The sequence below is a fragment of the Numenius arquata genome, chromosome 7 (genome assembly GCF_964106895.1).
Source record: "Numenius arquata chromosome 7, bNumArq3.hap1.1, whole genome shotgun sequence".
In the NCBI taxonomy this organism is placed as follows: domain Eukaryota; kingdom Metazoa; phylum Chordata; class Aves; order Charadriiformes; family Scolopacidae; genus Numenius; species Numenius arquata.
Genome location: NC_133582.1, coordinates 51,547,855 through 51,575,556, shown reverse-complemented (window position 1 = coordinate 51,575,556; position 27,702 = coordinate 51,547,855). Strand labels below are relative to the sequence as shown.

General features: G+C 42.8%; 1 protein-coding gene across 7 annotated transcripts in view; it reads left to right on the top strand.

Moving 5' to 3' along the window:
- CHN2 (chimerin 2) overlaps positions 1 to 27,702 on the top strand; it is a 167,712-nt gene that overhangs the window by 114,495 nt on the left and 25,515 nt on the right. For 4 of the 7 annotated variants that reach the window (XM_074151198.1, XM_074151195.1, XM_074151196.1 and 1 more), the window contains exon 1: positions 27,309 to 27,554. In XM_074151198.1, coding sequence (XP_074007299.1) covers positions 27,309 to 27,554 — 246 coding nt within the window. Of the gene's footprint in view, positions 1 to 27,308; positions 27,555 to 27,702 lie in introns of those variants that run through there. The other 3 variants (XM_074151193.1, XM_074151197.1, XM_074151192.1) reach the window with 2 other exon arrangements.

The window sequence follows — 27,702 nt, the reverse complement described above, 5'->3', positions numbered from 1 at the left end:
AGATTTATTCTCCAAAGCCTGAATTTTTAAATTCCCCTAATTCTAATGAATCTTCATTCAGATGAGTAGATAAGCATATGATTTGCATCTAAACATAGCAACACAGGCACGCGGTGAGCCATTAAGTGAATTGACTGTGGGCAGTGAGATAGGGGCAAAGCCTAGGTTTGAACGTAGCAAGCAGCTTTTGGCTCTTGGTTCTTCCTTCGGTTCAATAGGTCCCACTGCCTCAGCTTTGCAAGTGTGAGTAAGATTCCACAGTGTGTGCTTAGGAGAGACTTAAGTAAGTAGGGTGTCCTTTTCCTAGTTAAACACATTGCAGCTTTCTCACCTGTGACTTTGCTAACCCCTCATGGGTGTATCTCCGGTAATGGTGCTTCAAGCTTTACCTTCCTCAACTTTGGACATTCAATTCAGTCTAATTTTTTTTTTTTTTTTCTTTTACAAGGCTTTACTTTTTCCTCTCAAAACCAAGCTTGAGAACTTTTGGTGGTGTAATAAAGGAGTCCAGGGAACTTGTTCTGGCAAAGGAGACTCTCCGAGCCAGAAACATGAGGAGAGCGGTTTTAAAATACAGCATCTAAAAAAAGTAAAAACATTAATATGGTTAGATTCCACATCTTCGGAAGCAGACACTTTAAAACAAGGAAGTATTGCTGAATTTGACCACGTGGCCCATATAAGAAAGTATATGTCCCACCTCAGTAATAATTTTTTTCTCTATTTTAAATCCGTGTCACTGACTTTCTAAAAAAATGCAGGTGCTGTGCTGTCGCTTCAGGAGAGGTTCTGCTGCTCTGTTCAAAGGGACCAGCAATAAAATTTAATACTGTCTTCCAATACTGCAGTCACCTCCAGTTACCCTTCAGCCTCTTCCACCAGGCAAGAGGGATAGGAGAGGCAGTGATTTTTAACTAGCCTGTCTGCACTCCTGAGCTGGTGAGCAACAGGAACATGCAACCAACAGGTGTTTAGAAAGCCCCATATGTTAACTGCTACAAAGAGTCACCACCAGTTTGCCCCAGGGTGAGAGACATTGAGTTACTGCCACTGCCACCCTTCATCGGAGAGGAGACTCCAGCAACAGGCCATTGCTGATAAGAAATTCAAGTGCCTGGGCCTTGGAAGAGGCAATACTGAGCTCTGTCCTACTGTCCCATCCTTTGCTTGTCTGTGGGATGACCAAACTTGATAAAAATCATGGCTCTGCTGTGATGTCTATCCTATTCCCAGAGAAGGAAGTGGATGTAGCACCAGTTCTTTTTTATACCTCTTCTTATTGGATATTTGCAAATCTTTCCCACCATTTGGATACCACCCTGAGGGGCAGGAAGTCAGCCTCAGTACATATTCTGCAACATGAATCTCTCACACAGGGTGAAATGACAAATAATTTTGGCAAGAATGGGACTTTTGCAAAGAGAAGAACATGATAGGAAATGTGGCTTCCTATTGCTACTACTAAGGAACAAAGCATTAATAATTTCTTCTGACAAGTGACGTCGCTTCCACAGAAGCAATAAGGGAAGAAGTAAACATCAAAAATATGAAATAAAGATCTGTCCATTGGCAGATCTTGGTTCTGTTGACTTCTCTTTTCATTTAAACAACATAGACGCATTTCTAAACAAACTATCAAGGATCAAAGTTGTGAGTTGCTGATTTACAGAAATTGCCTTCTTATCTATTTTTAATCTTAAATGATGTTGAAGTCTTCCAAATTCAGAACAAAGTAGCCACATCTTACAGATATATACACAATATATAATAAAGGGTTGGATCCAACTAATACGTAATACTAAGCTATAGTATTCATTTTCAGGAACAGCCCTCTTAAAATATCTGGGAATAATAATACATGCTGTGCTTACCATCATTTAAAGGAACAAGGTTACAAAGAAATACAACTAATTATTTTTGGCCCCAAATGTATAACATAACTATTATGTGAATATTGAGTATCGCTAATATGTCAATGTGAAAATTACATGAAACAAAAGAAGTTCTGGATTAAGAACTGTTGGATTTGATTCTTCAAAAGCTTGTATCAACTTGAGGCTGGTGTAAGATCTGCCCGCCCAAAATAGGCATTGCAGAATTGGAAGCATTATTTTATGGGCAGGGTAAATATATATAAAAAGATATTTTTCTTATTACAATAATTTTTAAGCATTTCTTAAGGAATTCCTTAATTCTGTTAAGTCCATAACTTCTCTCTTTTTTCTAGAGGGACAACCCTTTTTTTTAATATATGTTCATGGACACAAATAGTCAGGGGGAAAAAGCATTGGTGCTGTCATCATTGCCCTTTTTTAACTTCACCAGCAAGGTCACGCAGGCTGGTTTTGCAAAGCCCCCAGTAGGGACTATTTTAATATTTTACATTAGGTGTGTTGCAATCTCAGCTTTTCCCTTATTAGCAAAGGGAACTATGAACGTCACACTGTGTTGGCCATAGCACAATTAATCAGAGCAAGATCAGAACAGGCAGTCTGTACAAGCTTGGCCAGTCCTTGTGGGTCAGCCCTTGCTACCTTCTTTCGGATGGCAAAATGAAAATAAGGGCTCTCCCAAGAATATGGAGAGGGAGGGTATAATAAAAGCTGATTACCCCAGTACGTTATTAGTTCTCCTCCCCTGAAGCTGAGGCTGATGAGGAGGCATGCCTGGCTCCCTCTATGCTCTTCCGTGTGTAGCTGTTTTGGAAGAGGAGCATGGAAAGGAGAGAAGAGGGACTGGTGACAGCAGAGATCTGGAGGGAAAAGAGCAATGCAGAGCTGCTCCATGAAAAAAAAAGTAAATGCACCTGTTCTCTGGGAGTTAAAAAGATTGGCATAGCTGGGAACACAGGGCACTTTGTGTTTCTCCTCAGCTCTTCTCATTCACTGGCAGCAGCCAAGCACGTTGAGACTCAGCATTTCAGGTCTCACAGGCAGGGTCCTACACTGGGATTCTGCCTGCCAAATTCTGAGGTGTTGCTCTGAGAAATATTGAGGAAAGTGACACTGAAGACAACTTTTGCCCCGTCTTCTGTGAGAAAGCGCAAAGGTTGCAAATTCAATTGCTAAATAAAATTATCGTCTCTCAAAAGCATCCCCCAGTAGGGATTTGGCCTTAACACTCTAAGAATTTGAAAAGAGGAATCTTCTCAGTAAAAATGTCACTTGAGAAACCAACAGATTTGTCTCCAGTCTGATGCACTGGAATATTTCCCCCTCATCCTTCAATTTTTTTTTTTTTTTTTATTTAAGCTATCACCCTAAAAAAAACCCTACACCACCTTTATTTTTCCTCATTATTTCCCCTCTTGCCTTCCCAGGACAAGAAAAAGTCTTTCTTTTGGCTTTTTCCCACTTTATGCTTCAGAAACCCCAACACAGATACCCTGGTTTCTACCTATGGAGCACCGGCACATCAAAGGAAAACAGTCACATTCTGCCGCAGCACAGAAGATGCAAGAAGGACCAGCAACAAAGGGGTTAAAGGGAGTCCCATAGCAAAGATATGCAATGCCTTGAAATTTTAAGCACTAAAATCTGTGAACACATAAAAGAATAAATCTTTGCCATTCCGGATATTTCTGGTTGACACAAAACACTTGGAACCAGTTATATAGGGGTGGGGTTTTTTTTCTGTGAACAGTGGAATTGGTGATGCCTGGTTCCCTATGGATTTGTGCTCTATCTTTCTGCACACTTTAATCTCACTTCAGTAAGCCCAGCCATCCCTCCAGACCTTTCACACATCCCTCCCTTGTCCCTATTCCTCCTACCTTCCTCTTCCCTTGACTTTTCTTACTCTCCACCTGTGAAGAAGGCGGCAGGTGTTGCGGCTCCACATTGGACTGCCAGGCTGGCCAGGAGAGAGCACAGGAGCTCAGACCTCATCTCTCATCTCAGTCCAGGCACAAACTTTTATGAAACTCGGGCATCTGTTGCTCTATCAACTTCAGCTAGAATTAGCCAGCTGGCTCAAAAGATAGGGCAAGTGGTAAGACAGATTGACACACAGTACAATCAAATTTCTGTAGGCAACCAAGCTAATTTAAGGCCAATATTGCCTTTTATTTTAATAATAATTTTTAAGCTCCACAGGTACAGTTTCCAGGTGTGTTTTTTACCACCCTGTAAGTGTAAAGGTAATTATAGGATCCACCTCTTCTCCCCGCCTCCAACATTTGTAAATGAATCGCTTCTGCAAAATACCTGGCTACAGGGGCTCTACTGGTTCCCACCAGTACCGTGCAGGTGACTTCAGCTTCTGGGTATTTTACAGAGAGCTAGCCAAGTACCTTGTAACTTGCCAACTTATAATATTCCACTTATTGGCTTCAGGTGGCTTTAAATAAAAAATAATTAAAAAATCCAAATTCTGCCCTGCCCTAAATATCACAGCTGTAGCTGGCTGCAATTTCCACTGCTTGATGGCTGCTGGGAGAAGATGTGGCTGTGGGTGAGTTGAGCACCTCACAGAGAGCATCTGAGACCTGTTCATTTGAAAATGTGAGGTGGGTGACTCCTGTCCCTCCAGGAAGTAGCTGGTGTTTTTGTATGGGATGGAGAAAATAGAGGTTTCACTGTAGCTGCTCTTCATGCTCTTGGGTAATATGTGGCTCTCAGCCTTCTCCTCCCTTTTCATGTGGACTAAAGGGAGGAGAGCAGTTGCTGCTGTAAAGACAGCTGTGGAATAGCAGCTTTGGAAGTGGTAAAGTGCCCTTATCTCTACCTACAGAGGACAAAGTAGAGGGAATCTCTTACTTTGTCTGCCTCTAGCAGAGGTCCTTGAGAAACTACCCATTGTTATCTCCACCCCTCAAAATGGGGGCTCTGGGCGGTGGATAAGGGACATCACCCTTCTGCGATGTAGTTGGGTCCCTGGCTGAGGAGCACACGCTGCAATGGCAAGAAGGGCCTCCAGCGTGGGTCTTGTCTTTGTACCTGAATAGTCACTGGATCACTCCGGACAATCTGTTTTGAACCAGTTTGCAACATCCAGTTCCCCTGACTGAGCTTAGAGTTATGTGTGCTCAGCAATACTAAAAATTATCTCACAAAAATATGCGTCAGGCGGTCTCGTCTAGTTTGGTTTGGTTTAAATCTCCCAGTAAACTTCAAAAATGTGTTCTCTGTTTTTTTGACTGCTCAGTTCCAAAAGAGACTGAGTTTCCTTCGCTTCTTTTATAAGGCTTTAGCAAGTTACTGTCTTGATTGTGCAGAGGGATAAATGCCTGATTTTCTCCATTTGAAAAAAGCCCCTAAAAAATGCTTCTGCTCTGCCTCAGCCATTTGGCTGGGAGGTTTCCACGTCATGTGTCAAGCTGGCTTTTCTTCTCTGACTGCAGAAAAATGCTCAGATGAAGTTGAGGGAAAGTACAAGGTTTTGACAGCATGTAGAAGATTGTAGCTAATTGAGTTCATTGGGAGTTTTTCTACAAAGCATTTTTTTCTGTTGAAGAACGCCAACTCCTTGTGGAGGAGGGTCAGCTCCAACAAATGACTCACTGTAATGGAGAAGGCAGGTCCTGAAGGAGCCTGAGGTAGAAGAGGCCAGACTCAGGCTGGTGCCTGCCAGGGTGATGTTTGTACCCTGCGACCCTCTCCCTTATAGGGCTTAAAACTTCTGTGTCTTAGGGCTTATCATTGCTCTGCTGTCAGCAGACAATTGTGAAAAATCCATTGATGTCTCCTGCTCTTCTCATGACTGACCCATCCACAGAGTCATCACCTGCACCTTGCTGACAGTCGCTGTGCTGGCTCGGACTACAGATGTCTGTCCTTGGGTTTTTAAGTTTTGGTCCTGTCTGTGTGATTAACTGTGTCGGGGTCGTTGGGGTTCCCCAGCTCAGATTTCTAGCCTAGGAAAGGGGCTCATGTTGCTGTCCAAAGAGTCAACATTAAAAGAGCTTTGGAGGCACAAAGTTAACCATTTGGAAGGCAGGGAACGCCAAACAGAGGGTCACCAGTACAACCCCAGCTGTATGATTACATGATGGTACCGTTTTCAGTTACAGGATCCCGTTTCCTTCCTGTGGGGCTCCTGCCTCATGCAGTGCACCGGAGACACTCTGCTCAGCTAAAGTCGCGTGGTTAGGTAGTTAAACATGCTCTTGGCTGTGGGTTGGATTCAAGTGGTTTAGAAAGAAGAAGAATTTCCAAATTTTGCCTTCCCCTGAATGCCACAGCTGTAGCTGACTGCAGTTTCTACTATTTTTACTTCTGGGTAACTGTTAAGTCATGGCTGTGGGTGAGTGGGTGGCTGTGGGCAAGCAGCTTTGCCTTGCTATTTATGGAAGTGAAAGGCATGTGACGAAAAGGAATAAAAAGGAATAAAAAAAAAAAAGTCTATTGCAGTGATGACACTGGTTCAAAGTTGCACAATGGGCTGGCTTACATCCCTGCCCAGAGCCCCCATTCCGTGTTGTCAAGTGGCTCAAACATGTTCAGAGGCTAATGAGGCTACTTCTGCTGCTGAGTGCACAAATTAGATTCTGCGGAAGTGTTGAGTAAATGCAGGTGAAACTAATGGGATCTGTTATCTGAATATAGAAAATAATATAACCCATTAAATGTTATTAAAAAAAAATGCAAGCTGTGACTCCAGTTAGGTGCCAAGAAGGAGAAAAGATTAATATAACGAGTCAGCCTCTTGTCAATGAAATGGGAATAATACCAGCCTTTTGATGGAAATCGTTGTGCAGCATCCAGACTGCGCAGCTTCCCGATTCCCTGGTGAGCCAGGGGACGGGGGAGGGACATTAACATTCAGGATTGAGAAGAGAGTTTGAGAGGAACGTGCATGATGTGAACTGGCTTGGAGAAAAATAGTCTGCACTCATGTAAACACAGACAGCATCATAAGACTTCAAGGGTCAGAGCTCAGCTTGAATTAAGACAGATCTCTCTTCTTTAATATTCAGTGCTGGGAGGATGAAAGAAGTATTGCCCTAGAAAAATCAGTTTTAAAATTCTGCTGGATGCTGGGATTTCACTTTAGAAGTAAATAGAGATGTTCTTTTCTTTTCTTTGCACTTCAAAGATTTACATGCATGACAGCAAGTAATCAGCTGTTTGCTGAGTGCAGGTCAGCGTGATGGAAAAATAGCCACTGGTTTGTTCCACAAAGTCGTGGGAAGAAACAAATAAAACAAATGACACAGGGAGTGTTTGATTTATTTTTTTTTTAAGAGCATAATGTGGCTGAATAGAGCATTTCTTACCACAAAGGGTAAGGCAATGGTCTGCCAGCTTTGTGGTTGTTATAAGCAAAATTTTTAGTTACAATATTGTAATAAAAAGAAAGGAAAGTGAATCAGACAGGTTTTTCAGAAAATGCTTTGGAGGCTTTCTCCCTCGGCCATGCTCACTCCCTCAGTTGTCAATTGCTTTCCATCACCCAGAAGCAAGTATCTGCTCGTCTCATAGATATCCTGGGGATTACTATTAATATTTTCTCTTCTTATTAATATATATTTTCTATAAAAGCACCGATGTATACTAGGCACTTTACAGTCAAATAAGGAAGCGAGTTACTTCTCCTAGAAACTTGCAATCAATTGGGGTTTGCCTGAAGTAGCGTAAAATGAATCTTTCTGGGCTGTATTTATTTATCTATTACTTGTAACGATTTATCTTGCATGCCTGGCCCTGACAGCTCTTGTTTTACAAAAACTAGAAAAGCGGTAGGTGATCCACAGTAGAATCAAAGCATGACCTGCAGCTGCAATGATGTCTTAAGGAGGAGGGGAGAAAAAAAAATAAAAAAAAAAATTCACAGATCAATCTTGCCTGGTTCTTTTTCTTTGCATTCTCTCTCCAAAATTTAGCCATCTCTGAAACTCAGCCAAGTAGATGTTTGTGTGGACTGCCAAATTCATGTTAGAATGAAATGGGAGCAGCAAAGTTCCTGGTGCTGATGGAGAACCACTGGGGAAAAGCCACTCGCAGGGAGCTCAGCACAGATGCTGGGTGTTCTGAGCATCCTGTCCCCAACAAGGAGGCTGGTGGCTATAACCTGTGTGGTGCAGAGCCTCCGATGGGTGCTCCAGGTTTGACCCTAAAAATATGGCATGGAAGTTCCTTCACCCCAAAGGTGGTAAAGCAAGGAAGTCTCTTGCAAAGTCCACATGAGAGAAGAAAATTCACATCCTCATTGGCATTTCAAATGATATAAGGCACTACTCTTCCCTGATGGCTGAGAAGGGATGCTAGCTCTAATAAATTCTGCTAATTGCTGGTATTATTTTAGGGAAAGATTATTTATCTTCCTTCGGTAGGCAGCTCAGGTTCTTATTTACTGAACACAGTCGCTGACAGTAAATGTACACAGCTGCTCGAGATAGAAGCTATTTTAATAGTAGACTTCCTAGCACAATCTTTTTTTCAGCAATAACACTTGAAGGGTATGCGGGAAGAAGAACAGGTGACACGCTTTGCTTAGAATAAAAGCTTTGTTTTGATTTGGCTGTGAACTTAGATCCATATGAAAAAAATACTTTCAATCTTTCTAACTGCTGTACTTTTTCCTATATATCCGCTGTTACAAAATACAGTTGTGTGGGACTGTAATATCCAAAATTGTGATTCCAAAAGTCTAAATATTTGCATATTCCTGATGAAACATCCTGATAATTACATTTTACCTGTAAACAATTTAGCACCATAATGTCTGGTTTAGAGACAGACTTTGGGTACGTGAGGGTGGTGTTTACTGTGCATGGCTCCAGTTGAAATGCCAAGTCTTTCTTTTGCCTTTTCAAATATGGCCAACTAATTAAATTTAGATATAGAGATGCTTCTATATTGATATGCAAATTATGTGTATACATATTGTATGTGCCTAGCATATCAAAAGATAGATACATATGTAGATGTACTAAAGACAAATAGTGTAATGTTACATTACGTGAGTATAATAGATTCATAAATATAAAATACTCCCACTGTTCTTTGGTTTCCATGCAGATTTATGGTCTATCAAATGGATAAAAGCCTTTGGCTGCTGCATAGTGAAGTAGGCAGCTGCTCAATATTTATTTTTATCTTCATTGCTGAAAAAGTAGACCCACTGCTCATTAAATTAGTCCTGGTTCCTCCAGTAAGCACAGTCTATCTCCTTCGGCAGCAGTCCAGGTTAGAGATATTTGGAAGTTTTCCAGCAACACCTAGGTTTTTTTCTTTTTTTTATTTTTCAGAAAATGCACGTTTGAGTCTGAAACGGTTCACTCAAAAGGAAAAAAAATATTTTACAGAGTCCAAGTGACCATATGTATTCACACATCACACCTCCATCCTCAGCACTCGCACCTCACCCCTTCCTTAGATTTCTTTGGGTGTCCTCGGCCTTGGCATAATCTGCCTGATAGATTGGCTAATTATGTTGGAAGTTAACGATCCCCAGCCCTTAGGCAGTCTGCCATTAAGCTGAGAACCTGAAACACAGTCCTCTGGCTGGCTGGCTGGCAGATCTTCCCCAGACACAGCAGACCTGAAACAGTGTCATTTTCGCCAGAAAACTCCTTTTACCAAATGCCCAACATTTCCCCTGAGATTTCGAATTTTGGAAAAAAAGAGAAGAAGTTTTACATAGAACCGATCCCTTGCTTTTCAGCCAAGTCTAGTCCCCTTGCACTCTTTGATAAACCATGACGTTAATCCACAACACCTTTATCTCAGTATTTGCCTCTTTCCTATTATGTCCATGGAATGACAGACTCTATGAATATATATATATATTTATATGTATGTGGGTATATATATATATACACACACACAAAATTAGGCAAAATATGTTGTCTGTAAGGAGGTAGAATCATGTTGAGCCCAGAAGGGCAGTGCTGGAATTCTTCAGATAGTTCTTAACTTTGGTATATCTTGGCTCCTAAACGTTTTAGTTTGCAGTCTATTTATAAACTTAGGAAGTTATTTTAATGATGTATTTTAATGGAAAGTCTAAGAGAGGCTCATGTTGAACTAAAATACTTGTAATTTTTCAGTAGATATTCTAAAGATATTTTAGTTGTGTACGTGTTGTGGACTGTAGACTTTTGCAATAGCAAGGGTTGGTTCTCAGGCAGATTGGGGTTTGTTAGGAATTGCAAAATGGAGTATCTGGTGGTACAATAACCTGCATCTCATGATAATATTCAAGGAGAGCTCTAGATTTTTATAAACGTTGAATAAATTGGCTGCCCTTCTTGACCTTGTGCTGATTTATTCACTGAAAAGGTAAGGGATCTGTTTATTCTGAGCAAAACAGTGACAGCAAGGAGAAGAGCCTGTGAATCGGAAGAGGATTTCTACTTCCTTCCTCTTCCTCATTTGCATGTTAATCACTGATTCAGCACTTAACCAAAGAAGAGACAGGAGCTTTACTACCCAGGGTATTATATATAGTGCACTTTTAAAAAACTCTAGTAATCTACTGATGGTTATTTGCTCCAATATATGCAAGTTCTTCTTCACAAGCTTAAAAATGGATGTCTTTGTCTGTTGTGGTTATGTTCCATTTCATATTTTTTCTTGTGAGGCAAAAAGTCCTTGTTATGAAGGTGGGGCAGCTTTCTAGACTGTAAGCTCTTCAGGGCAGGGAATGGTCTCTTACTCCATGTTTGTACAGCATCGCTGTTGGCTTGACCTGGTTGAAGGCTCAAGCTCCTCTGCACTATGGCAATGCAAATAATAAACCTTACTGAGAAATAAAGAGTCTGTTCAGTCAATTGGAGTCCTACCCAAGTACGAACAGAGGGAAATTAGGTGTCAAAGTCAATGCTCACTATTATGGGTTGTTTATCACATAGTAACAATTTAAAATAGTAATGAGTTTTATAAATTAGCTGTGCAGCTAGTTAATACTTCGCAGACTTTAGAAGATTTGCTAATGATAAATACAATGACATTTCTTGTTAACAATAAATAGTGAGACTGTACAGATTTACCAAACAAAGGAAAATTCTTCTTACTATATCACCCTGTCATTTAAAAACCCTTGAATCTTAAAGGGCTTCTGTAAATATAAATCACTGTAAACTGCAGAATTGCTAAAGCATACAGCAAAGTACTTCTGTAAATCTAGTGTCTGATCATTCAGTTCACTACATGAATTACCATATAGTTAACCACAGATGACATTTAATTTTTTTCTAATTTAAAAAAAAAAAAAATCTCTAGGCAATAAGTTAATATATATTAGTGATTCAAAGCATCTTAGAGAATAAAAATGAAACTTTACCAATGGAATTAGCTCAGTAAGTATTTTTCTCATTTGATGCTTCATGCGTTTATGGGAGCAGAGTCATCTCAGCCGAATATGAGGAGGAAATGATGGGAATATTGATAGTATGGATAGTGTACATAAAACTGCATTGAAAATAGTGGCCCAAATGTGTTCAGTGGGATGGATGGCACACTTCTAAAGTGAGACAGACAATTACACAAGGGCGGGAAGCAGCAGGTGAAAAATATTCAGGGTAAAAGCCTGTCATTATGAGATGGCAGAGATCCCTGTTTAGCACTGGTGATGAACTACAGAAGAATGTCAGCTGAAGATTTACTGAATTCTTCTTCCTTTCAAGTGGAAATTTTCTAATTCAAAAATAAGAAGTAAAAGTACTGCAGTTGTAAGTTGTCTTTGGCGTTCTACTTTTGGAGGAGGAATGCCTTCAGCAGATTGCTCTGGCTGCCCAGGACAACTTTTTGATTACCCAGCTGATGTTTTTCTGAGAGGTAAAAATCTGCCACAATTTCCACCTTTCTTTTTCACCTGTAGCATAAACTTCCCATGACATCGGTCCGTGTGAAGCTAAAGAGCTCATCTCCTTATCCCCGATTGATCTCTGAGGCTCTTCTGATCTTATTTGGTGCTAAGCATCTGCCATCGTTTTTATGAAGTGATGCCTCCCTCCACTCCCTTCCCTTTGCACACCATGTGCTAAAACCTGGTGCCTAGCCCTTGCTGGCTGGGTGTAGAGAGCTGGTACCTGCATGGTTTCTAGCTCTTCCCCTTATCAGTAAACATGTATGTTTTTCATACTGCTGAGACCGCCATTGATCAGACTGTTCCAGTTTGTCAATGTGAACAGCTGGGGGAACAGCTATAATTGCTTTTTAGTGGCTTTGTCGTTAGCTGAGAGCCAGCACTTGTTCATTTCCAGGTATTGGTTTTTTGTCCCAGGGGCTCCCTGGGACAGATCATAGAATCATAGAATGGTTTGAGTTAGAAGGGACCTTGAAGATCGAGTTCCAACCTCCCTGCCATGGGCAGGGACACCTCCCGCTAGACCTCAAAGCCCCATCCAGCCTGGTCTTGAACACTTCCAGGGATGGAGCATCCACAGCTTCTCTGGGCAACCTATTCCAATGTCTCACCACCCTTACAGTTCCCCCTCACCTCTGCCCTGCAGAGTCCATGCAGCTGTGGTGGTACAGGGCTTTATCTCGCCAACACCTGGCTGATTTGCATCATGTGGAGGGAGGTGGTGATGTGGAAGTCAGCGGCACAGTCAAGCTCTAGACTGAATCTAGTCGAGCTCTGACTTGGATCTGATTCTGGGTGATGTGATGAAGCAACCTGGAAGTCTCTTGGGGGTTACAGCTGCTCCTTCAAGTCGGGGTGTTTGCCAGGTGTGTGTTACAAGAGCCTGCAACTGCGGGTATTGCTGTACCCTCCGCTCCTCTTCAGCATTTATACAGAGTAATAGCTAGTGAGGGCTTCTTTTTTTTCTTTTTTTTTTTTTTTTTAACCTGCATATTCCTGGGGATTGCCCTCTTCAGTGGCTTGTGTGTTGCGGAGCAAGTGCTATATGTGTTGTAAGGCACCTTGTGCCCCTTAGTTTGCAAACAAAATTAGGATGTTGAGGTTTGACCTATAAAGCTTGAGGCAATTTATGAAATGTTGCCTGTGGAGATAACCCTTCTCTTTGCCACATTTTGTCACTGATGAAGTTAATGAAGTTAATGAAGAAGATTAGTAAGAAAACAAAAAGCCTCCAACTGGGAAGGCCTCATCCTACACATCAGGAGAGTCTCCAGGCCTGGTGCCCTGCAAGTACCATGCGGCACTGGAGGCTGTGAAACTGGGGTGTGAATTAAATGCAGAGCACAGGGGAAATGGAAGCAACCGTCTTGCTTTCCATGCCATTCTTGTACTTCTGTTAAATTACTAAAAACCCACGTTGGCAACTTGCAAAAAATTGCTATAAATTAAAATAAAACAAGGGCAGCATGTAATCATGATGATCTTGATAGAAGATGGCAGGTCATTTAATGAAATCTCCCTGTATTACAGCAATAGTAAACCAACTTGTTAAACTTCTAAAAGCAAGTTAGATGGTTTTAAAATGAAGTGAAAATGTATGTAAGTGCTAAATTAACTTATTTTATCTGAATGGGCAATACAGTGCTCAGCCTATTTTTCAAAATGTAGAACTGACAAGCTGTTATGTTTAATGTTGCAATTAAAAAAAATTAAAGTTTTGTCTAATTTGGAAATTAGCTTAATATAAATGGAAGCAGTTAGTGTGGTGTGAAAATGTACCACCCAAAAAGGCATGGTTTTCTTTCAGTCCAGTGAAGTCTGATTTTAGCTTTTGCCTTGTGCACTGGAAAGTCTAAACCCCTAAGGCCCCTAGTTTGTGTAAACATGGGGTTTAAAATGCTGCAATGTCTGCTTCTGGCTGAGTAAATCCTTCATTAATGCCTTCTATATTAAGTACGTCTGTCCGGGGCTGAAGTGCGATACTTTACAAACAGCTGAGAGTCTTCCTAAGGCATTCCTTCAGGAGTGCTTCTGGTGAGGTGGCCTTTGCAAGGGCATGGTTGTGGCATGGCTCCTTCTTCCCACACTGGTGAGATTAAGTTTGTCTTTCAATTGAAGTCCCGAGAGAGGCAAAATGAAAGCAGAAGATGGTCGTATTTCACATCAGCCTGCTCAGACATGAGTCTTTTGTTACTGCATTCTTCAACCAGGAGAAGAAGATTCTTTTCTGCTTGAAATTATAAAGTATTTAGAGATGTGCCTTTTGTTTTAGAAGGAGAAAAGGCATTCTCAGCAGGACTGAGGCCATCACTGCCGATTAAAAGAGCCCTGGGGAGCAACTGATTAACAGAAAGAAAACAAATGCAAAGCCCCTGTGTCTCTGTATTGAGTTTGTACAGGGAAATATAACTTTGCTCGGCAGTTGTCGGTAGAGGATTGCCTTTGAAACTAACATTTTATCAAAGCACCATAGTGGAGGGTTATAATATTAATGGCAAATTTCTGCACTTTTGTTTTTACTTCATTCTGAATTGCGATAAAAGTAAACCACTCAACTTTTCATAACTGAGCACTGAGGAAGCAGGATAAAAGGCAGAAAAAGATCTGACTTAGATTGACTGAAACTGCTCCAACTATTTTTAATGTTTTATTAACTGTTTTTAACAAAGTGTTTCAAACTGGAAACGGAAAATTACTTTTTGAAATATTTCAAACTTTAATGTTTCCACAGTTTAAAAAATATGGAATTTGGGTCTTGGTCAGAACTTCCCTGTGCAAAGTTCCTGGTCTGATGAGTCATGTATTCCGCAACAAAAAAATGTTTCTCTGAAAAATCCCCCCCAAGTTCAAATATACTGACTAATATGCTGTTCTAGTCTTTAGAGCAAAGTAAAAAATGCTGGTAGTTTACAAAGCAAATGAGTCCTCCCTCTGATTTATCATAACCCTTGACCTAACTCTGTGGTGTGGTGAATGCCTTCAGCTCTGATTGACTTAGTGGCAGCGGAAGATGTGCAGCACATCGTCTGTTTGGGCACTTCCAGTGGTGGTGCTGCCATCAGCATTGCTGAGACAGGAAAACTCCGAGCGCTTTGGATGGGAGCTGGTATGTCTCTTGTTTCATCAGCATCATGGGTTTCTGTGCTCCCATCTGCTGGCCACAGCTGTGCTAAGCTGCTGAAAGCCACAGGTTTGCTCCAGAAGTCTCCCAGATAGAGCTGGTTTGTACAGCTGTGCCCGAGAGGATTAATATGAACCTTTCTCTGTGTGGTTAGATGTAAGAAGAAGTAGGCTCAGCTTGGTTCTTTGAGCAAAACCACGAATAGACAGTGATGTCTCCCGTGGACGCTGATCTGCATTTAGGAGTTAAACCATCCTCGGGTCTGAGCCTGATTGCGCTGCTGGGGCAGGGGCAGGAGCTGTGGTCTGGCACTATCGGGTGTTGGGTCCCAGCTCCAGCTCAGGCTGCATGGAAGAGTGGGGCTTTGCTGTTCGCGGTCACTCAAGGAAAGAAGAAATTGCTCCAGTGACAGAAGATGCTATAGGCTTTCTCGATCTCAGTACTCCCAGTTGTCTCTGAGAGCTCAGAATCTTCCTTTCTACGTTTCAGGGAAAAAGCCCTCCTTGAAGGAGCTTTTTATTCTTTATGGAATGGTTTCGTCTTCGTATCATGGCATTCCTGCGCATCTAGTGCCCATCAGTTGTTTCACAGGGAGAATGAAATAAAACAGTTTAGAAAATAATTTCTGGTCCTTTGGTGATGTCTAGTGATGGTAACGTAAAGAGGGCAGTAGCAGCTGTGTGGCCACTTTGACAGGTACCTACAATGAGACATTCCTAAAAGCAGTCATGTCACTTAAATGTAACAACCCACTAAACACGGTGGATCAAAATGAACATCAGCACATACCTGTTTGAGTTTGTGGGGTTTTTTTAAGAATGTTTCCTGAATTTTAAAATTTTTACCAAACTTACTAGCTCTTATAAAATTGTCCTTCTGTTGTGCTACTCACCATATGTCCTAGCAGAGGCTTGTGAGTACTGATTACATCTTAGAGAAGCCCCAGGATCATAGGCGGGATTGTATTATGTCAGTTTTACAGCTGGAAAAACAGAGGCACAGAAAAGGTTAATTATTTTAGCCTAGTCTGTGCAGTCAACAGGGTTACAACAAGCAGAATTCAGAGATCCTGCTCTGATTGCTGATGACATAATATATATCCATGACGCTTCTTACGTATACTGCGCCTTACGTATACTGCTAACCTTTTTCTTGGCAGTTAACACTTTGGAAAGATCTCTCTATTATTTCTATTTCAGAACTTTCATTTCATGATTTTTACATGGTTTTGCTAGGAACCTCATCTGTCGCAAAGCAAAAATCTCTGCTATGCAAAAAAACGTGATGGCACCAAGTGCCACATATATACAAAGGCCAAATTCCCCTGTCCCAAACAGTAATCAGGTAACGTACGTAAAATAATATATAAAAATCAGATAAATACTAGCTAATTAAACTGCAGAAGATACTTTAGCAGACAAGATCACTGTATACACACTCCATTGAAGGTATTCATAGTTCCTCAGAGAGTCTGTCCTGGAGTACTGCAACAGCTGCCATCCTTTGGTGTACGGTAATCAGAAAGGGGAGAATTCAGCGTGATTTCATAGATCTGAAGCTGAATCCAAGGCAGAAAAGTGACTACAAAGCTAACTACTTCCAGAACTAAAGTTTTGTGCTATTTAGTTCCATTGACTGAAATGGGGCTATGAGATAGGGATGAAATCTTTTACCTACAAAATGTCTTAGCAGGGTTGGTCGTAATGGTGAAGCTCATTTCTTCTGTTTCATGTTTCCCCAACCATTGCAGATGAACACCTCATCACAAGTAAAACAAAATAAGCAAGCTGTAAACCAAATTACTGCAGTTGAACTACAGGCATGGATAGAGGTAGGGTACAGTGTCTGTCTTGCTTTTTGAGTACTTTAAAAGTGGTTCTGAGAATAGGACAATATCTATGCAGATTAGCTAAACCGCTGTAATAGAATATAAATATCGGAGTGATGGCAGCTACATATTTCAAAAGAAACGTCTTTGGTTATGCAAAATACAAACTTTTTCCTTTCCGTGGGCAGAGTCAACTGCAGTGTGAGTTCATGCTGGTGGTAGCCCCACAGGTCCCATGAATTAAATCCCAGGCTGGGTAGTGATGTTATTCCCTCGGTTCTTCTTTTAATCTCCTTTTTGTGCTGAGAGCAGCCATCTGTCCCCCTCCGAACAATGGTGGAAGCAGCTGTGCGTGGTGTGCCATCAGGGACAAAAGCCCCTGCTTCATACCAGAGGGTGGCGGGCTGCAGGTCGCAGGGAGTTATAAGGATCTCAGGGTCAAATGACACCTGATGCCACGCTGTACAGAAAAATAAAACTAGGATTATAGGGCCTTTATGTGTTCATTCACTAGCAGAGAAGTGGGGTCAGTCTTTGAGTTTTTCTCTAATGGCCATGGGAATGCATATGTGTTTTCAAGGGGAGCTGCAGCACTACTTACCCACGGAGTAAAGGAGCAACAAACCCAGCTTCAAGCAGTGGGCAAAGCAAACACGATGCCAAAACAATTCTTTCGAAGGGAAAATAAAACGGCTTGGATACATTCTGGTACTTTATACAAGTTCAGAGTGTGTGATCTCAAGTGGTTTGTGTATCCTATAACATGCCCTCATAGAAACGCAGCAAACCCTGCTTTTCCTGTGCTGTTTGCAGCACACAGTAGTTCCCGTGCTTCTTTGTGGTAAAAGGGAAGCTGAGCAAGGGCCAAATGATGCTCAGAAGCCACATTCAGGAGAGGTTGTTGGTTATGCCTTGAGCTGTTTTTTCTGCAGAGTGAGCTGGAAGGAGCTGGAGAAAGGTACATACTCCACAGGATGAAATTATCCATTCCTTGCAGGCAGCTTTCTACTTTTCAACAAGTGGTGCTAGTCCTATCCCAACTACTCTCCTTCTGTGCTATGTCCGTAAGGAGAACAGAAGATGATACAGGTTTAAGCTGTAGGAACCTTTCTAATTTACGGAATCACAGAATTTTCAGAGTTGGAAGGGACCTCTAGAGATCATCTAGTCCAACTCCCCTGCTAAAGCAGGATTTCCTATAGCACATTACTCAGGACTGCATCAAGGCGGGTCTTGAAAATCTCCAGAGAAGGGGACTCCACGACCTCCCTGGGCAGCCAAGGGGGAACATAATAGATGGGGTAAAGTTCATGCCTATAATGAAATGGGCAAGTAATCACAGCAGAGTGCAGAGCCTCCTGTATTTTTTTAACCCCACATCACTTTTGTCTGATGGATTCCTGCTCTGTTTCTAAGCAAACACACATTTTAGAGCCATTAGTCAGAGATGTACCAGGGGTCATACAGCCTTACCGCTGCTTTTGGGATGACAGTCCAGATCTGACGCTGGCTCTCATGAACAGGGTGACATTCCTTGAAGCTTGATGGAACAGAAGCACATATTTCACAAACGGGTAAGCTGTAAACACCCTATGTTCCCACCTCAGGGGAAAACGTCCTGGGGCATTTGTGGATATAGAGCTGAGCTCAGTCAAGCCATAAGACAGCCGTGGCTGGCCCAGCACAAAACCAGTGATCCCCCTCCATGCCATGGTTCCACTTATGCCCATGGAAATGGGCATGCCCATGGAGTTCCCTATTGCCCTCTTTTTTTTTTCTTTTTTTTTTTTTTTGATGTGCAATTCATAAAGGATACTGAAATAGAAGTTCACAGTCATAAAGCACAGCATTTTTATAAAGCTAGCATTACTTTTTTTTTTCGTAAAGTGCAATGGCTCAAGCTTGTTAAAAAATATTCTTTCAACCTGAAAACATGTTGTGTTCTTACCTGCTAATTGCCTCTTTTGTACCCTAAATGGCATGAAAAAATCCTTTCACCTTAATTGTCTACCTAGTTTATGCATTTTTATAGGAAGAAGTCACAAGACACTGCAGTTAAAGGGGACAGAAATGTTGCTAATGATGGAAAACACATGACTAAACTTCTAAGTCTTTGTATTGTGTAGCTTAGCTGAAAGTGTCATGACTGCTGAGCGGTAGTGTAACTTGGTCATGCCGCTTATAACTGTGACTGAAGCTTCAGAATTCCTTCAAACCACCCAGAAACTGCCAAAACTAGAGAAAAATCCTGTTTGCTGCTTGGTTCTGATATTGGCACTGTCCTCCCTGAAAACTGCTTCTCAACCTCATCTCCCTGTGAGCGCTAAACCAACAGAGCATCACACCACTGAGAGTCCACTCCTGAACTGTTACTGTCTAGGAACAATTTTATAGATTGCCAGTTCACAAATCACCGCTTCACAAAGTATTTGTTCTCTTTCACTTACATAAATCTTTTCTTTAATCCACATTGAAGTCTCTTGCTTTAAGCTGTCTTGAGCTGGGGCAAAACTTAACTGTGCTGCTGTTGGTTCCCGCGACTGCCCCAGCATACTTCACATTCTGGCAGCTCTCTCAGCGTCGCTTTACAGCCCCTCCAGAGATCCGCTGGCTCTGCCGAGCGGTTAGTGGCTCCGAACATAAATGCCATTGCTGTCTGACTCTGTGGTTTCTGGGAAACTTTCCTGAAGCCTGTTTTCCTCCGCGTTTTGTCATAATCCCCAGGGGAGGCTGCATTTTTGCTTTTCTATATGAGCAGAAGCTCTGACTCTGGTCCATAAGGTTCAGCCTGGAGTGTATTCTGCAAGGCTGAGTTGGTCTCACTCCAAGAGATGTTTACTCCCACCATCACATAGTATCAAAACTCAAAGTGAGAAGCAGAGTAACTTTCTGTATTTCATTTTTTTGTGGTTTATTTATTTTTGTATGTGAAGTTTTACTGGAATCAGATAGCCGGTTACTGTATTGTTACGCCTGCCTGTAGGGCATAGTAGTGTTTGAGACACAGAAATGAGAATTATCCCAAAAGTGAGGACAGTAGGTGTTTGTGTACTGTGCTATGTATGTGTTTGGGTGTGTGATGAGGCACACAGTCAAACATCCAGGCCTTATGCCCACCAGCTATACAACACTGTAGCTGTATGGCACTGGGATTTATTATCAAGCTCATTCATTTGATGGCCTGACATTAAACAGACTTAATGCAGTCTCACAAAACATGGTTCCCAATTTAACCCTGTGATTGAGCGTGGCACCCAACCAGCTCCTTCAATGCACAAGCAGTATATGGTTAATGGCAACCCCACACGAGCAAGCCAAAAGGGCCCCGAGGGTGGGACTGCTGCACTTACGGTGCCTCTAGCCCCTTCCCATCCCTTCAAGGGCACAGGCATCCCCTTCCTCAGAGGGGACATTCTGGCCTTCCTCTCTCTCTCCTCAGACCGGGAAGTCAGTGCGGTAACTTCTCTGCTTCATTGTGGCAGCTCAGCAGGTTTGGCTCTCGTTCAAGCTCCGCGTTCTCCTTGCAGGGCAGTGACGGGTTTAATCAATGGCAGGCTGGCTTTCCTAAACAAAGTGCTGTTTCTTCAGAAAGCAACAGCTTCATAGCAAAAACATAAAAAGATGAACAGGTCATGTACATGTACAGCTTACGTGGTGCTGAGCCAGCATCTGCTGGGGATCTGGTTAAAAACTATAACGTTTAGGATATTTTTTTTAAATCTCTGTCTCTTGACTAATGGTCCCATATCTTGCAGAAAGCATGAGTCACTTCCCTCAGAGAGGCCATTGTATATCATATTAAGTTCATTATGTTGCTAGGCTATTTCCTCTGTGGGTGAAACGTCAAAATACTGGCTACCTATATAGTCAGCATCAGAAATTTGTATTAATTACAGACCGACTCCTCCATATTTATATTTCTTGAAAAAGTTCATCCAATGAGCTCTGATAAGCCTATGAAGGTGCACACAGCTGTGTAACAAATGATACAGTAAAGTGGATATTCCATGTTTCCAGATTATGATTCTTAGCCGGGTCTATAGTATGGGAAATATTGATAACCAAAACAAAGTACAGCTATTATTCTGTAATTGCTTACAGATATGGTTGAGGCTGATAAAATAAATGATTTCTTATCTAATTTATTCTAAAATTCAATAGATAATAGAAAATTAGAAATAGAAAAGCATTCAGAAAGAGATTAATCTTACCTAATTTTTAATATCTTAAAGTAAGCTTTCTGTTTCTACCTGAGTCATCTAATTGCCTTATATGATCCATAAATGAACTGCAAGAAGGAAATTCAAGCTCACCCATTTTAAACTTAGTCTATCATAGAAGAGGTTGAATCACTGTCTGGAGGTTTCTGTTTTTCTTCTTTGGTTATAAAGAGAGCCCAGATTACTGTTTTGGATTAGACAGCTGCCATCCATCCATCCATCCATCCATCCATCCATCCATCCCATCCCTAAATGTCTGTTTGTTAGAAAAATACTCTTGTTAGTTTTGTTGTCAAGAAATACAACATAATTTTCAGAATAATGGAATCACTGCAGATTTTTTACAAAGATTGGGATAAATATTATGTTTTAATTTGGGTTTGACTACAGACCAGATGTTATCATGGATACGCTTTAATTTATAGGTGTGGTAACAGTACTCATTTACCTACATTGCAGTCAGTCAAATTCAGTCAGTCACGTGTGTTGTATCCACAGAGATAACACGAAGTAATTCAGAAATAAATTCAGTGCCATTTCCCTGAGGAAACCCTATTTGCAGGTGAAGTGGCTCCTGCCAGCCCCACCATGGGGGACCTGGTGCTCCTCTTCCTCCGTGGCGGCAGCAATGGCAGCGGTGTCCAGCTCTGCCCTCATCTGCCCTGCTGAGCCCTCACCCCCCCGCTCTTCCATCCATCCGTTTGGGTCATGAATATTAAGCACAGAGGAGAAGCTCATTAACTCAACCAGGAAAACGTCATTAATAACCTTGACAAGTATGGGGATAGATTGGGAAGGATAAAGGAGAGAGTGGGAGGAAAGGAAGTCAGGGCAATAAATAGGCTAGACCCGCTGTTACCATGTTAATCTCTACAGGGTTATTCAGGGGAATCGCTGAGTTAGTTCACCCTGTACCTAGATCTTTTCCTTTTTTCTGGACTTGTTTCTTCCTTGATACCAACATTGTATTTGTAATATGCACATATATTATAGTTTACAAAAATAAGAAATAGAAATACTGTTTCAGACAAGTTAAATACAACAGTGGATGGGAAACACACAGTTTAACGCATTAAGTGATACAATTGCCTGACATAAAAGGTTTTAGTCCGCCCATTATTTTTTTAATTGGAGATGAATATGTAATTGCATACCGCTTAACGTAACCTCCAGTTGTTGTTCCAAAATAGACAATAGTTTATTATGTTAATGCTCTATAAGAGGCTTACACCAACTGTTATTTTTAATAATAGTTTCGCTAGTGCCTTCCTGAATCTACAGCATTTCACCTTTGGCTGTTGTATTGTTTGGGTCACTACATTGTTTTGAGAAAAATAATCATAATGTGTACAGAAAAATCTGTTGGAGAAGGATTTAGAAAGGGTATCTAAAGTTTAAGGGAGATTATATTTCCATTTGCTGTAGGTAAATTATATCTTTTATCTGTGGGGGAGGGGATCAAATACCCTGTCAGAAAGAAGTGCCTATAAATGACAGCTGGTCACTGCGATGCTGATAAACAATCAATTGCATTAGCTTAGGAGAGGTGTAAAGATTAAAATTTCAATAATTTTAACTTCAGAGCAGTTACTGCAGGAGTCCTCCTAAATGAGCGGTTCCTTTTGCTCTGAAGTGGGTTATCCTCAACAGAAAGGTGGGATTACTGGTGATGGAAATGCACCCAGGCTATCCAGAGTAGGACCCCAGTGTCGATAATGTGCTGCCATAAACACGTATTGTTGATGGCTCCTCAGACTCATGATTTGCAAAGGGACTGGTTGATATTAAAAAAAAAAAGAAAGGAAAAGAAGTTGAAACTCTGAGGAGTAAAAAGCAAAACTATAGATACATCTTAATACTTAAAAAAAAACCCTACGGTGCTTATTTTTTAATGCCGATGTTCAGTTTACTGAGCTCCAGCTCACCTGAAAGGAAGTTTTGTGCTGGCAACGAGGGACTGTTGAGTTTTCAGAGGGCAAGACGGCACCCTTGAGCAGTCCAGATGGACCTGCGTTCGAGGGATGCTCCCTGTGATCGCAGTTGGAGCTCGGCTGATGTGGAGAGCCTTCCCAGCAGAGGCAGGGTTCCTTAGGAAAGTGGGTGTTGCAAGACGGGGTTGGCAAGCGCCGTTCTGTGGGCATTGCGCTCTGCTTCGTGTTCAGGACGTTTTCTGCTTGGAGCCTGTTTCCTCCCACTGTGTCAGCGGGACAGAAGCCTTTTAGTGGCAGCTCCCGGTGCCGTGGCAGTGGGAGGCTCGGGCTGGCAGCACTGTGGTATGGCGAAGCCCTTTGGCTGACCAGCCTCCGCCACCGTTTCCCCTCCGTGCCCTGTGTTTTGCTTTAGAGCACTGCATGCCTCTCCGGGATTGTCTCCCAAGCTCATCGTGGGAAGGGCTCCGTGGGAGAAAACGAGGCAAAAAACCAATAGCTGCGAGATTCCTGCACCGTGTGTCATCTCCACCCCGTGTTTGCAATTGAGCAAACATAATCTGTCTGGCAGATTACCGAGTATGCCGTGCCCACGAGGAAACAGGCCTCTCTTTGACCTATGACTGTATCTGTCTCTGGTGTTAAGTGTATTTAGTTAGAGATCAGTCACAGATTTGTCACCGTTTCCTCTTCACGGAGCAATCTCCCTTTCACTCGTGGTGTCGTCCAAGGAGACATGCCCGTGCCGCTCCTCTGCCTGCCGCAGTTGTGTCCTTGGGCAGGTAGGGTGGTGAGGCAAGGAGCTGCCGCTCGAGACCCTGTCCCTGCCAGCCCACGCCGTCCCGGTGGCAGCTGGGGACGAGGAGCCATTGCTCCTGCAGCATCTCTTCCCGGCACGCTGGAGCTGGCACGGAGGAGCCGGGCGGCATGCGGAATCCCCCCCGCCGCTTGCTTGTCCTCAGCGCTGCCCACACGACTGCGACAGAAATCCTGCCGCATGTACAAATCCCAAAGCTTTTCGTACCACAGTTTGTTCTTTCCTGCCCCCGAGGCCTTTGTTCGCGAACAAGAGGGCAGTGTTTGAGGGGAGGGACAATGGCGTGGCTGGGCTTGCTCCGCGGAGGCTCGCTGGAAATGGCGCAACAGCTGAGTCGCTCTCTCCCCCCCCCCGCCCCATCCTTTTTAATTTTATTATTCTGGTTCAGCGACATTTATTTTGCCGCAGATTCCCAATTTGCTATACAGTACATGTGTTTTGCAGAGAGACTAGTAAACTAAAATCATATGTTAGGCAGAAGTCCTTTGGTCTGAAAACGCAGACAACCCGTATTTGCCTTTCGGCCCTCGCGGGCTTAGACGTTCAGTGACAACATTTTTAGCCGCTGGCGTTCTTTTCCTTAGCTGCAGGCTAACTTGCTAACTTGATCAAGAGGTGCTCTTTAAATGAGTTGACACCATGTGCAGTAAATTTTGTGTTAAGTAGAAAAAAATGGATAAAAAGAGAGCACTGGGGTTGGCCTACGGTATCAGTACGCTGGAACTGGTCACTGCTGAGAATTTGTTGTTGCTGTTTGCATTGTATTTAGGGAGGGAAGGGGTTATATACGTGGTCTAGCTCATCTCAGTTTTACAGCACCATTTTAGACATCAAACCTGGTAGAGCTTTGTATGATTAAACTTCTTAAGAGGATGCACTCACTGTTGGCCTTCTGTACACATCCTGTGTTTGCACGGGGTCCCATTAAACAACTGTCTAAACAGGGCCCAAGCAAGGCAGAAAAAGCAACCTAGGAGATAAATAAAATTTCATATATGATAAACAGTAAATGCTGATCTGCCTTAGTCATATGAACTGGTTTGGCCGAGTTCTCCTCCTCCACATCTATTAATGCTTCTGTGCGAACACTCAGAGTTTCCATTAGATGTAGTACTGTATGTCTGATCCCAGGATGACAGTCTGATATTCCAAAAATAGTTTAATAAATAGAAATTCCAAGATGTATCATCATAAGCCTGTAGCTTGAGTATCAAATCTGCCATGTTATGTAAAAAATATTGGTTATATAATGGGATTTCTATCCATCTAGTGACATAAATACAAATATCAGAGCATTATTAGGAAACCGACCTCTCTCTGACTTTTGATCTGTTATGCTGGAAGTCAAGAGAGAAAGTAGCTTATGTATATATGGGGATTTAGATGCTGTGACTCCAGAGGCATCTAGCAACTTAGAGCTAGTTTGGGGATTTTGATACAGATAAATGTCAATACATTTAAAATGGTACTGAGGAAAGAAACTGGAGCGTGGTAAGAACCTCAAGCTGCTCCTAAGTTTCCTTCCTGATGGCCCAAACTGAAGCCATTGCTGCTGGTGGGGTCACTGGTCCCTAAAACCAGTGTTCCTCATCTCTTGAAATACATTGAGAGAAAGCTGGGGAGGTATAGTCTGTCTTTATCTGTTGGAAAGCAGATAAAGGTCCTGAGCTAGCAGAAATGAGGACACACTTAGTGGGAGGACATATGGAAGAGCAGCAGGGATTTCCTCCAGGCAGAGCAATGTTCATGCAGGCATCACAGCCGGTTGTCGCCGGTGGTGAGATAACACTGCCGAGCCCTGGGGAAAGGCTGGGCAGGCAGCAACTGCTCAGGGAGCAGTGGGGTTGTGTGGAGATCCTCCCTGTCGAGGAGCAGAAGCTTTGGAGTATGGGAGCACGTGAAAAGAGGTGCTGTGACTTACCCGGGAAAGAAAGGAATTAAGTATGCTATACATAGAAATAGGTGCATCGTTTTATAACTGAGAAGCTGATTTTGCAGGTTGCACAACTTCTTGAAACCCCTAAGTAGGGCACTATCTGAAATTGCATGGCCTGATGTTACTGATGGACGACCATCTGTCCCCACGGGCTTTCAAATCAGGAGAGCATTGCTTTTACTAAGAGCAGGCGGTCTATATGGGGGAGGTTTTAGTAAGTGAATTAGATGAACCTTCTGACTTTTCAGCCTGAGGTAAAAGTAGACTGAAAAAAAAGAGGCAAGTTAACTTTACAAGTTAATGTGAGTGAATTAAATACTTTAGTTTCATATGTTTTCTGGGCAAGTTGAAGTGGTGCAGAATGTAAAAGGCTGATATGGTCTATAGTGTCTCTAGTTCAAAAAGTTTTCCCAAAAGCACTGGTAACCCCCCAGTTTGCGCTGTCACAGCATCTCGAGTGTTAGACATATCTTAGAGAATTAAATTTCTGAGTGCTGTGCTGAGCAGGTAACTCCTGTCCTCCTCTCACGGGTGGAGAACGGGCACACTCACTCAGGGAGCGGGAGAGGGGAGCTGGAGGGAGGGAAGCCAGTGGGGAGGGGACCCTGAACGTGCTTCCCAGGGGATGCTGGGGGTTGCACGTCTGTGTCCTGGGATGGGGAACTGCCTGCCTGTGAAGAAGTGGATCAGGTGCCCAAAGTAACACTTCAAGCTGTAGCGCAGATGGGTCAGGCTCCAGATCCCTCCTGTCCCTGGGCTTTAACTAGAAGTCACTTCCCCCCTTCAAATCTATAGATGCACGTAACCAGAGCAAAGGATGACTGCTCTTGCTCCCTTGCAGACCCTGTTCTGCAAACAGGGCTGGGTGCATGGGCTTCCTCCATCCCCGTGAAGCTCCTCTGCCTTCACTCCAGCACTGCACAGGACTTGGGGGCTTCCTCACCCGCGTCCTCCCAGCTGGGCTTTCAACTTCCCCTGACAGTGAGCCAGCTCCGTGCTACCAAGTGCATGCTGACAAAATGCTCTGGTTTAAAACATGGCATAAAAGTGCTATTAATTCTTGGACTGCAGCTGGATTTTTCCCTTTGTACAGGATATGAAAAAAAAAAAAAGAGATTTTTAGCCCTGTAAGATTAAACAATCATCATGGTTTTAAGGTCTTAATCTCCTGGCATGCAGACTGCTGGCTGATAAGTCTCCCAGTCTGAGTGTAATTGGATGCAGCATCGGATTCAGTTGTGTGGGCTTTCCTGGGGCTTTTTTGTTTGTTGGTTCATTTTTAACATGCTGCAGAGTTGAAGTGCTCTGTCCCTGGAAATGCGTTTGGGCGTGAAGCTGTAACGCCGTTTTTCCGCCCCCCTGCCCCGGGCCGGTATTTCAGCAGCACCTCGCTGGAGACCACCGCTCGGGGAGGGCTGGGGCGGGGGAAGGTTGCTGGGTGTATGAATTCGGGCTATTGTTGGAGGCACACATCTGCCTTAAGAAATCGCACGGCACAGGCCGTTACTTATTCAGATGCAGAAGCTCCTTCCGTCCCACAAGACGGCCCATTCAAGTCACATGCCAGAGGTCTCAGCAGAATGGGCTGCAGCTGCTTCAAATCTGCTGTCTAACATCAGAAGCAGTTGGACAAACTGTACTGTGCTGACTACAGTCAGGCTCCCGGGCGCCGAGGAAGACAGGGAAAAGATTTGGGATCCCAGCGCTATGTTCTCAGAGGATCTGTGGCTGGAAAATGAGAAAAACTGCGCTGTTGTTCACAAGTCGAAGCGAGGAAGGAAGCGCCAAGAGCTCCTGGCTGTGGCCCTGGGGGTGAAGGTGGGAGTCAAGGGGGCACTTTTGTGGCAACCTCTGAAACTCTTTGCCTATTCACAGATCACCTCCTTGGTCAGAAGAGCAGCCTTAACTCAAAACGACAACCATTTCAACTATGAAAAAGCACACAATTTTAAGGTAAGCACAACTTCCTTTTATTTTCAGCTAAAAAGTTCTGTTTTGATGCCTCACATTTTATTCTTGGCTATGGTAGGGTTTTCACGCAGCCATCTATACTAGCTGTGAGAAAAGTCTTGAAAAAAACATTTTACTTTCTACTTCAAGC